Source organism: Colobus angolensis, unplaced genomic scaffold (genome assembly GCF_000951035.1).
Source record: "Colobus angolensis palliatus isolate OR3802 unplaced genomic scaffold, Cang.pa_1.0 Scaffold377, whole genome shotgun sequence".
NCBI lineage: Eukaryota > Metazoa > Chordata > Mammalia > Primates > Cercopithecidae > Colobus > Colobus angolensis.
Window position 1 is genome coordinate 299,247 of NW_012117121.1, and position 11,707 is coordinate 310,953.

Sequence of the window (11,707 nt, forward strand, 5' to 3'; positions counted from 1 at the left end):
AAAAAAAAAAAAAAAAAAAAAAAAAAAAAAAAAGCAGTGATGCTGTACAGGGCAGCCATGCCCCTCCTAGGCCAGCTGCTCTCCACAGTCTGCAGCCAAGCTAATGGCCTCTCTCTGTGTCTCTTGTGGGATGTCACCAGCACCCAGATGCACTGGAGGGCAGGTAGGAAGTAGTGAGCCGGTGGGAGGCCAGCTTTGGGCCACACCCAGCAGAGAGGAGAGCAGTGGTCCCTGAGTGGGTGGGATGGTCAGTCTGGGCAAGTCAGCCAGGAGACTCAAGGTCACTCTGTCATTGGGTCTATTCCACAGTGGGTAGCAGAGAATGACATATGAGAACCATCATGCCTCACAGGAAGCCCCCCGGGGCTTATCTCAGGGGCCTCAGAAATAGGCTGGTCCGAATGGTCACACGCTGACTTGGAGTCAAAATGGCAGGTTTAGCCCCAACTGTGCCTGCACCAGTTTTCTGAGTAGCTTCTCTTTGCATCTCAGTGTTCTGAGAGGTGGAGCCTGTAGCCCCTGGCCTGCTGCCCTCTGGGAATCTGGGCACATACTCCATAGTGAATTTGTAAGTTCCATTTATTTATTTATTTATAAATTTTTAAATTTGTTTTGAGATAGGGTCTCCCTCTGTCGCCCAGGCTGGAGTGCAATGGTACAATCTCAGCTCACTGCAGCCTCCACCTTCCAGGTTCAAGTGATTCTCCTGCCTCAGCCTCCTGAGTAGCTGGGAGTATAGGCATGTACCACCATGCCCAGCTAATTTTTGTATTTTTAGTACAGACGGGGTTTCACCATGTTGGTCAGACCGATCTTGAACTCCTGACCTCAAATGATCCGCCCGCCTTGGCGTCCTAAAGTGCTGGGATTAGAGGCACGAGCCACTGCGCCCAGCCTGGAAGTTCCATTTAAATGGCAACTTGCAGTCAGAATTTAAGGGGCAGTTGACAGGGAGACCCACCCGGAGCTGTGTCCTCAAGCCACATTCCCTTATCTTGTCCATCATGGCGCTGCCACCACCGCCTCCTGCCCTTAGCGGGTGGCAGGCAGCCTCTAAGCTTCCTCCTTTCCTCTCTTCCCCCCTTCCTCCCTCCCTATACCCCTGGGTGCCCGATCCAGGCTTCAAAGAGACAGCTTTCCTGTATGCGGTGTCCTCTGCCGCCCTAACCCACACCCTGGCCCGGGCCTGCAGCGCTGGGCGCATGGAGCGCTGCACCTGTGATGACTCTCCGGGGCTGGAGAGCCGGCAGGCCTGGCAGTGGGGCGTGTGTGGTGACAACCTCAAGTACAGCACCAAGTTTCTGAGCAACTTCCTGGGGTCCAAGAGAGGAAACAAGGACCTGCGGGCACGGGCAGACGCCCACAACACCCACGTGGGCATCAAGGTGAGTATGTCCCCGGCTGCCCACAGTGCCTTCCCACCAGGGTGCAGAGCCGGGGAGCAAGGCTTGAAGAAGGCTAGCACCCCACCCCCCAAAACAGATGAAGAGCCATGAACTTCATGATGAGCCATGAACTTCATGAAGGCAGGATGAACTTCACGTCTTCAACCAGTAGATGCTTCCCTTGGCATCTACTCTGGGCCATGACTGGTGCCAGGGACACAGCGGAAATAGGGAAGGGTCATGAGTGTCATCGGTGGGAGCAGTGGTCAGCAGTGGGAGCCAGGCTTAGGACTAGGTCTTGGTGAAGCAGGGAGATGTTTGGAGAGGGGTCTCCATTCCAAGGACTGGGCCTTCCTGGAGGTCCTAGAAGCCAACATTGTTTGATAACCTCCATCTAGAGCAACCCCGCTTCTCCTCTATTTTATGGGTGGGAAGATGGAAGTGGCCCAGAGAAGGGAAGGGGCTGAGGTACACAGTAGTGGGAGGCCTGGAGGGTGAAAAGGATCTGGTCTATTGAGGCGAGGAGGCTGGGCGATGCCAGTGCTTTAGCTGTTTACAAGATTAAGTTCTGAGTTGTCATCACTGAGTTGTGAACCAGGACTGCTGTGTTCAATCACCGAGTTGGTGTGAACCAGGGCTGCTGTGTTCAGTCACTGAGTTGGTGTGAACCGGGGCCGCTGTGTTCAGTCACTGAGTTGGTGTGAACCGGGGCCGCTGTGTTCAGTCACTGAGTTGGTGTGAACTGGGACCACTATGTTTAATCACTGAGTTGGTGTGAACCGGGGCCGCTGTGTTCAGTCACTGAGTTGGTGTGAACTGGGACCACTATGTTTAATCACTGAGCTGGTGTGAACCGGGGCCACTGTGTTCAAGCACTGAGCTGGTGTGAACTGGCACCGCTGCCTTCAGTCACTGAGTTGGTGTGAACCTAGGCCACTGTGTCCAATCACTGAGTTGGTGTGAACTGGGGCTGCTGTGTTCAGTTGCATAAGTGGTCTATTCCACAAGAACTCCAGGCCAAGGGGAGGAGCTGGGACTGAGACCTGGCCCACTCTGTTGTCACCAAGACATGCACATTGGCACAGTACAGGGCTGTCTCTGCCGAGGGGAAGGGAGTCTTTTACTATTAATAGTTTGCACGAAGGGGCCTCATGGCTAGCTTGGGTTCTCTCTTTCCCTCTCATGGGAACCTTCCTCTGTCTCTTTCCCATTCTCCTGCCGCTGCCCTGCTGGGGTTGGTGCTCTGGGGGCAGGCTCTGGCTGCTGGGCCCAGGCCTCTGACCACGCCTCTGTTCTGCCTCCCCCCACAGGCCGTAAAGAGCGGCCTCAGGACGACGTGTAAGTGCCACGGCGTGTCAGGCTCCTGTGCCGTGCGCACCTGCTGGAAGCAGCTCTCCCCATTCCGTGAGACGGGCCAAGTGCTGAAACTGCGCTATGACTCGGCTGTCAAGGTGTCCAGTGCCACCAATGAGGCCTTGGGCCGCCTAGAGCTGTGGGCCCCTTCCAGGCAGGGCAGCCCCACCAAAGGCCTGGCCCCGAGGTCTGGGGACCTGGTCTACATGGAGGACTCGCCCAGCTTCTGCCGGCCCAGCAAGTACTCGCCTGGCACAGCAGGTAGGGTGTGCTCCCGGGAGGCCAGCTGCAGCAGCCTGTGCTGCGGGCGGGGCTATGACACCCAGAGCCGCCTGGTGGCCTTCTCCTGCCACTGCCAGGTGCAGTGGTGCTGCTATGTGGAGTGCCAGCAATGTGTGCAGGAGGAGCTTGTGTACACCTGCAAGCACTAGGCCTACTGCCCAGCAAGCCAGTCTGCACTGCCAGGACCTCCCGTGGCACCCTTCCAGCTGCCCAGCCAGCCTGCTGGGCAGGCAGTCATCACATACATGCATAAACCAGCATGTGTGCCAATGCACACAAGTGTGCCACTCACCACCATTCCTTGGCCAGCCTTTTGCCTCTCTTGATACTCAACAAAGAGAAGCAAAGCCTCATCCCTGAACCCAAGCATCGCCAACCTTGTTGAGGACTTGGAGAGGAAGGCAGAGTGAGAAAGATGTGGGGGGAAATAAGGGAGACCAAGAGCACACCAGGACTGAAGTTTTGGAGGGGAGAGAGGGCCTATTCCATCTTGCTTCCTGGGATGAATGGCTTGGAGCCAGCATGTTCTTGGAAGGTGAACTGCTGGGCTGGGAATGCCAAGGCAGGCAGTGCCAGCTGGAAGTGAAGGTGGGATCCTGGCTGGGATGGGCCAGTTGGGTCCTGTGGCCCTGCTCATGTGCAGTGAGCTCCAGGTGTCACACACCTCCACCACTCCCGCGGTTTTGCTGTGCCAGAGATGGGGAGAAAGCCCAAGCGCTAGAAGCCATCCATTCAGAGAAAGGAGAGCTTTCTGCGCTTGAGTGAACCCAAGTGAGATCTGTGCCCTGGAGCCCTGTGTCCTTGTTTTGGCTTTTCAAATACGCCTCCCTTGAGGCCTTATTCTTGTCTCGAGAGCTGGGTTATGCACTCTCACCCAGCTGTGCTCAAAATGACCACCAGTGCAGGTAAGACAGGTGGGAGAACCGGTCACCAAGGCGAGACTCAGTGACCTGAGGTTGAACAGGGAGACAGTGGCCCCTCCCTGTGTTCCCTCCTGGTCAAAGGAATCTTTACTCCCAGCCCAGAGGAGGAGGGCGACAGCTTCCTGGTGCCTAGCAGTGACGTGGCGAGCTCAGTTTCTCAGCTGGCTCTTGAGACAGCTTTGGTGACTTCCTGTGGCTGGGGCCTGCCTGGTCTGTGATGCCCCCACACCAGCTGAGTTCACAGTACTGAAGACCAGCAGGCTCAGGAGCTATGACTTGAAGTCACATTTCTATTCTTATGACTGCTTATCTAATTAAGGCTTTTGCCCTGGCTGGGGTTATAGGTGCTTGAGTCCTTGCTAAGCCTGGCTCCTGGGTAGCCTCCTTCAGTGCCTAATGGCCTCTCACTTGGCCCTCACCTTGGCTCTTACTTGAGAAGACGTGACTTCGATAATTTCCTCAGATCCTGTGGACATTTTCAGCAACACCTGCCAAGGCCCTCTGTGAAAGGAGGAGAGACTGGCACCTCCGCACAGGCACACATGGATGCACAGCCCCTGAACCAAACTGGAGGTTCCTGTTGCACACGCCTCTCTGGTTCAGGATGAAGACCTTGCAGGGGTCACCTTGCTGGAGGCATTGTACTTCCCCAGAGTGGGGCCCGATGCCAGCCAGGAGGAAGTGACTTCTTTCGGGAAGCCCTTGGCCACTTTGCTGGCCCTGCCACGCCCCTCTGTCAGCTTCCTTTCTCCCTAAACCCAGAATTGCTGACCCTTCACTGACACAGGAAACTTCAGAATCAGCTGCATGCTCAGAAACCTCTCCTGTGCCAGCTCCAGGACAAAGACCCACTCCCTGGGCCCCGGCCGACTCCCTGAGACCTCCAAGGGCGAGGAGGAGCTGCCCAGTCTCCAGTGGATCAGGGCAGTCTGGTGGATGCTGGAAGGATTTTTGACTGCAGAGGCTCAGCTGTGAAGCCAAACTGACCTGCGCCCATCTCATTAAAACGACATTGCTGACCCAAGCACCTGGCCCACACCTTGGCAGAAGAAAAACGGGGAGAGGGCTGGTTTTCTTGTTTCTTCCACTTTCCCACAGCATGGAGAGACTTTCTCTGCCTTCCCAATCCATCTCGCTCCTCTGAGACCCCAACTCTGCCTCCACCCAGGCTCAGTGCTGGGCATAAGGCAGCAGGGACCTCACTGGCAGAACAGGGGGCCTGGGAGCAACTTGGGGGCCAGAGCACCCTGATCCACCAACACGCCACCCACATTCTGACTTCATGACTGGCAGTGCCAGGGTCGCGGGAGGGCAAAGGGCAGGCTCTAAGCCATCTAGGCAGTGGCTGGCTGCTAACATGGACACCCCAAGTCAATGGCACAGTGCAGGTTTGGAGGGCTCCTTGGCTTGTGGGGTCTTCTCTGTCTGTCTCTCTCCCTCTCTTCTCCTTCCTTGCTCTCATCCCCTTCTTTTCCAGTTACCCCTAAAGACCCACCTCTGCCCTCTTGGGGCCCCTGGGGACTAGAGTGACCACTGACCCCTCATTCTACAGCTTTAAGGGAAATGCTCACAGGGTATTTTTGTCTACCTCAAATATATAGTTTTTAGAGCAAAGGAGTATAATTTATATAGCTAAGATATATGAGAAAGTATTTATATTATTTATATAGTTGCTGCATTTCATGGACAGCACAGGTGGGGTTTGTGTGTTTTCCCAGAAACCCTCTGGGGAGATACAGCCTGAGCTGACCGGGTCCCCCACTGAGCAGGAGGCCAAGCGGCTGGGAAGGAGGTCGAGCCTGTGTGCCATGACTGGGTCTGTCTCGGATCTGGTGAGCACAAGTTCCCTCTGTGATGAGCCCTGGGGGGCTCCATCCAGACCCTCCTTGTGATGTTTTTATAGATTTTCTGCTCTTCTGGGTCCAAGCCCCCTTCTTCTGCTCTGGCAAAAGTGTCTTGCTCATAATAATAATGACAACTAGAATGCCCACACCTGGCATTTGTAAAGCACTTTGCTGTTCAGAAACAAAAACTTTTACCCCTTTCGTCTCACTTGATTTCTCCGTTATCTCTGCGAGGTAGGTGGGGCCACATTACTGTGGCCATTTTGTAGATGAGGCCCAGAGACGGAGAGCTGTGCTCAAAGTCGCAATGAAGAGACTTATTCGGTGAATATTTACTGAACATCTCCATAGACCAGGCGCTATGGGCTGACTTCTCTGAGCCCAGGAGTCCCGAAGCCTGGATACCACTGTGAGCCCAAGAACTCAGGGAAGCAGTTCCTTCCCGGGCTGTGATCCTGACCTTTCGGATCTGGATGGCATGTTGGCACTTCCTCCAAGTGGAGTCCCATGTCTCAGGGGCTGAGGCTGCCTGAGAAGGCTGGAGAGACCAGAACCCCACGGAGGCCACTCCAAGGGGTCCTTCTGTCCACACCGCCCAAAAAGGTTGGGCTGCACCACCGGGCCCCTCCCAACCTACAGATGAATTTTGTTTGCTCTCATTTGTGTTTTGCTTGTAAAAATTCGTTGTTTTCCACTGGATTTCTGGCTGCTTTAGCGAAAGTCAGCTGCACTGGCAGACTGGGCCTGCATTTCCTCCTGGCCACAGGCAGCTAGAGCGAGGGAGCCTGTTGGCCAGGATGCCCCGAGTGCCCCCATCGCTCATGGATGCTCCTGCCTGCCTCTCAAGAGCACATAGTCCTGTCCCCTGGTCTAGATAAGCCCAGCTTTCCTGGTACCCTTCATCACCTGGCAGACAGACAACCCCGTGCCAACCCTGGAGATTACTTGCTTTCGAACCTTTCCTTTCTCAAAAACCATGAACTTCCAATGCTTTTTGTCTCAGGACACTTTAGAATAACAATGGAAACCATCACTTATTGAGCGCCCCTTATGTCCATTTATTCAACCAACAATTATTTAGGGATCTCTTATTGAGTGCCAGGCAGCATCCCGGGTGCTTGGTACAGCAAGGAACAGGACCAAGTCTCTGCCTCATGGGGCTGACATCCTAGTGGGTGAGAAAGACAATAAATCAATAAATGACATGCCAGTTATTTGCATTGACTTTGTCTCAATTTATTGCAATAACTTTGCACACTGGACATGTTCCCTGTAATGGATAAGGAAATGGAGGTTGTGAGATGAGAAGCCTCCTCGTTGCAACTGGCAGGCAGCGGGGCCAGGATTGGAACACAGATCTCCCAGCCTCCAAAGTATGAGATTTTTCCTCTGTGTACTAGTATAGGTCGGGCAGGGATGGATCGCCCCATTTTATGGATTCTGGGTAAACTGAGGCCTAGAAGAAGGAAGTAACCCATCCTGGATTACACACCAACTCAGACCAGAGCCTGGGTCCTTCCTGGAGGTGATAAGCGTTTCTGGAGCTCTCATGCTATGGCAAGCAGCGTGGGTCAGGGTGGGGTGGGATGAAGCCAAGCAGGGGCCTTCAGGGACCTACAGTCTAACAGGAGAAATGGGAAGCACAGTCATGCAGTGGTTTGGGTCATTTACACACGAACCCTGTGTCCCGTTTCTGGCCACAGTGCCTTCCCAACATGCTTTGGGAGGCCTCACCCATCAGGATCCTCCTGGGGGTCTGATGGGAGAGGAGGCCTCTTTCTGAGTCAAGCACAGCAGAGTGTGCCTGTCTCCTGGCTCAGGCCTGTCCTGCCCCAGTTCTTCAGCCCTGCTGGGGTCCACATTGCCTCACCTGGGCTCCCCAGGGTGGAAGGCAGTCCAGCCCTGCAGGGGCCTACATTTCCACTAGCATCCCTGTCCTAACATGCTCCTTCTACCCAGTGTTCCTGGGCCCGGAGACCAGCTGGCTCTGAGTAATGACAGACATGTCCACATGCAGCAGCAGGCTCCAGTTTATCAAGGGATTTCTCATCTGTTTCCTCTCTTAAATCTCAAAAGGTGGGCACCCTTCTTCTTTTTTTACAGATAGGGGAATTGAGACACAAAATGGTTAAGTGACTTACCAGAGGCTACATTGCTAGCAAGTGGATCCAGGCCTTTTGCCTCCAAACCCCATATTCTTTCTACCATACGCCATCCTCACCTCCTCTTGTCCCCATCTGAGCCTTACCTTGTTCCTACTTGTAAACTGGTTCCCAAACAGGCCCGCAGACCTCTCCACCTCCAGCTGCTCAGTGCCACCATCTTCCAGGAGAACCAGGGCTTGTGCAGACAATCACTAGGTGGGTACCCTACCCACAATATCCCCCTCCTTTAAAAACAGCCACATGTGCTATCTCTCTTTGCATATGCAATATCTATCTTGTTGAATCATTTATTTGTGAGACCTTTGCAGACACCAAGACACTTACATACTTTATCATGTATCTCCTAAGGACTAGAACATTCTCCAACAGAACCACAAGGCCATCACCACATCTAAGAGATGTAACATTGACACAAATTATCTACTACATAGTCCACATTCACACTTCCCCAATTGTCTCTCAAAATGTCCTTTATAACATTATTTTCTGGCCAGGTGCAGTTCATATCCATAATCCCAGCGGTTGGAGAGGCCGAGGCAGGAAGATCACTTGAGCCCAGGAGTTTGAGGCTATAGTGAGCTGTGATTGCACTACTGCCTTCCAGCCTGAGCGACAGAGCGAGACCCTGTCTCTAAAAAATTAAAATTAAAAACATTTTAAAACATGTTTTCCTGGCCCAGGATCTACTCAAGAATTAGGCAGTACACATTGTTGTTATGTCTCTCCACCTCCCTGTAATCTGGAATAGTCCCCTGCTTTCTTTGCTTTCATAGTAGTGATAGTTTGAAGAGTTCAGGCTGCATGTCTCATAGAACACTTCTCAACTGAGATTTGCCTGATCGTTTCCTTATACTTGGATTCAGGTTAAACATTTTGGTAAGAAGCTGCCTGAGTGATGTGTATCCTATTCTGTGCATGCTGTTAGCAGCCACAGGATGTTTCACTCTTGTTGCCCAGGCTGGAGTGCAGTGGCGCAATCTTGGCTCACTGCTCACTGCAACCTCCACCTCCTGGGTTCAAGCGATTCTCCTGCCTCAGCCTCTAGAGTAGCTGGGATTACAGGCTCACCCATGATGGGGATGGAGACATTCTGGAGGAGAGGCACTGGGGGGAAGCATCCTATATGCCTGCCCCCACCTTCCCCATTTCTTTCCCATTCTTGGCTTCACTCCATCTCTCACCAGTTCCTTCTTGCAACCGATCATGCAGCAGACACCGATTTGGTGGCCTACGGTGCACGAGGCACATGACGGGGTCCTAGACGCCATGGTAATGAGACTAGGTCCAGCCTTCCGGGAGGTCCCAGACAAGGGGAGAGACAAGCAAATAGATGGCTGACATGCACGGTGTCCAGAACTCCAGTAGCTGGCTCTGTGCAGGCTCCACTCCACACAGGCACTCCTGTGCAGGCCATTTCCTCACATTCCCCTCTGGGCAACCCCAGAGGTCCCCAGGGGTCCATACAACCATGATCTCCATTTTTTTTTTTTTTTTTTTGAGATGGAGTCTCCCTCTGTCTCCCAGGCTGGAGTGCAGTGGCATGATCTCGGCTCACTGCAAGCTCTGCCTCCTGGGTTCACGTCATTCTCCTGCCTCAGCCTCCCAAGTAGCTGGGACCACAGGTGCCCACCACCACGCCCAGCTAATTTTGTTTTTGTATTTTTAGTAGAGACAGGGTTTCACCGTGTTAGCCAGGATGGTCTTGATCTCCTGACCTCATGATCCGCCCACCTCGGCCTCCCAAAGTGCTGGGATTACAGTCATGAGCCACTATGCCCAGCATTGTTTTTGTTGTTGTTGTTGTTTTTGCTTTTTTGAGATGGAGTCTTGCTTTTGTCACTCAGGCTGGAGTGCAGTGGCACGATCTTGGCTCACTACAACCTCTGCCTCCCGGGTTCAAGCGATTCTCCTGCCTCAGCCTCTAGAGTAGCTGGGATTACAGGTGACTGCCACCACGCCCGGCCTTATTTTTGTATTTTTAGTAGAGACGGAGTTTCACTATGTTGGCCAGGCTGGTCTTGAACTCCCGACCTCAGGTGATCAACCCACCTTAGCCTTCCAAAGTGCTGGGATTACAGGTATGAGCCACTGCACCTGGCCTATGATCCCCATTTTATAGATGAGGAAACTAAAGCTCAGAGGGGCTCCCTTGCCACGCAATAAGTAGCAGGGCTGGAAATGAAACAGCTTCGTCACTGTCTCTTCCAGGGAGTGCAGGGCATGGCCTGGGGACAGACAGAAGGGGTATGAGGGAGTTGCAAGGATTCAGGGTGACTGGTGGCATCTTCTAATCCTGCTGCTTGGTCCTCCTTGTCTTCTCCTCTCTCTCTTTCTCCCCACCCTGCATACCTGTGGAGAGGAGGCTGATGCCTCTTGCGCCTCTTATCCCCCCACTCCCATCCCTCCTCAAGTCCCCAGGGGCTGTGGGGCCCACATTCCTCACTGACTCTCTAGGGCCCATTAGTGTGTTTACGCTGGAGCTGTCTCAGGGGAGCTGAGCCCCTACCCCTGCCCCACTGTCCTCCCGCCATGGAGAGTGGGCAGTGGAGTGGTGGAGGCCGGGCAGAGGCGCGGGAGAACCTGACTCAGCGTCCGAATTCCTGCCCCCACGTCTCAACAAGTCCAGGGTGGCCAGAAGCCTGGGGAGCAACGATAGCCCCCCGGGACCCCCACCTCTTCCCACACAGCCCCTCCAGAGCCTGACAGGCTCTAATCTCAGCTGTCTTCATGCAGCCAGCCCTCCAAGCCCGGGGTCACCTGACGCCGACACATTTTAATTCAGAAGCTGATTTCTGCTTGTTGGCAACATGTCATTTCTGAAATTGCTTTCTCTGCCCAGAGGCGGGAGATGTCAGAGCCGTGCAGGTGTTGCAGTGGTGCCGCCCCCGCCCCACACCCAGCCCCCTCCCCAAGTTCAGGAAGGATTAAGGGGTGTGAGGGGGCACACAGGAGATCCTCAAGCTCTGCTTCTCATGTTTCCCCAAGGGCTGGGGGCCAGGGATGGGGGACGCCTGGAATGGCCTCTGCTTTCCTTTCCAGCCTGATGACAGAGGCTCAGGGTTTGGTAAATGGAGTTGCTGCTCTGCCAGTACTGACAACAGCCACAGCAGTTGTTTTGCGCAGGCTTCATACAGGTACCAAGTGCTCTGCAGAGTGCCTCTCACGTGCATTGTTGTATTTGAATCTTATGACAACCCTCCAATTTGGTGTCATCCCTCCTTTGCAGCTGAGAAAACTGGGGCTCAGAGAGGTTAGATCACTTACCTGAGGTCACACAGCAAGTATGTGGCAGGGCCAGCGTTCAGACCCAGTGAGGGCAACAGCTGGACTGGGATTGGGAGATCTGGGAAGGGAGAGGCCATGGAGCTGGGAGGACTATGGCCTGGCTTCTATATTTGCTTCCTGACTTGGTTCAAATATCTCCAGTGAAATTTGTGAACTCCCCCAACTTCCCAACTCCTGCAACCCATCAACTCTTTTATATTTCCTTAGCTTTTTATTTTAGATGAAGTCTTGTTCTTGTTGCGCAGGCTAGAGTGCAGTGGCAAGATCTCGGCTCACCGCAACCTCCACCTCCCAGATTCGAGCGATTCTCCTGTCTCAGCCGCCTGAGTAGCTGGGATTAGAGGCATGCACCACCACACCTGGCTAATTTTGTATTTTCGGCTAATTTTATATTTTTAGTAGAGATGGGGTTTCTCCATGTTGGTCAGGCTGGTCTCGAACTCCTGACCTCAGGTGATCCGCCTGCCTCG

At 53.7% G+C, this 11,707-nt stretch overlaps 1 protein-coding gene across 1 annotated transcript in view; it reads left to right on the forward strand.

Annotated features, from left to right (window-relative positions):
- Positions 1 to 3,417, forward strand: part of WNT9B (wingless-type MMTV integration site family, member 9B) — a 56,012-nt gene extending 52,595 nt beyond the window's left edge. The window contains exons 4-5 of the mRNA XM_011953904.1: positions 1,120 to 1,385; positions 2,696 to 3,417. Coding sequence (XP_011809294.1) covers positions 1,120 to 1,385; positions 2,696 to 3,169 — 740 coding nt within the window. The 3' untranslated portion in view covers positions 3,170 to 3,417. The remainder of the gene's footprint in view (positions 1 to 1,119; positions 1,386 to 2,695) is intronic.
- Positions 3,418 to 11,707: the final 8,290 nt, after the last annotated feature.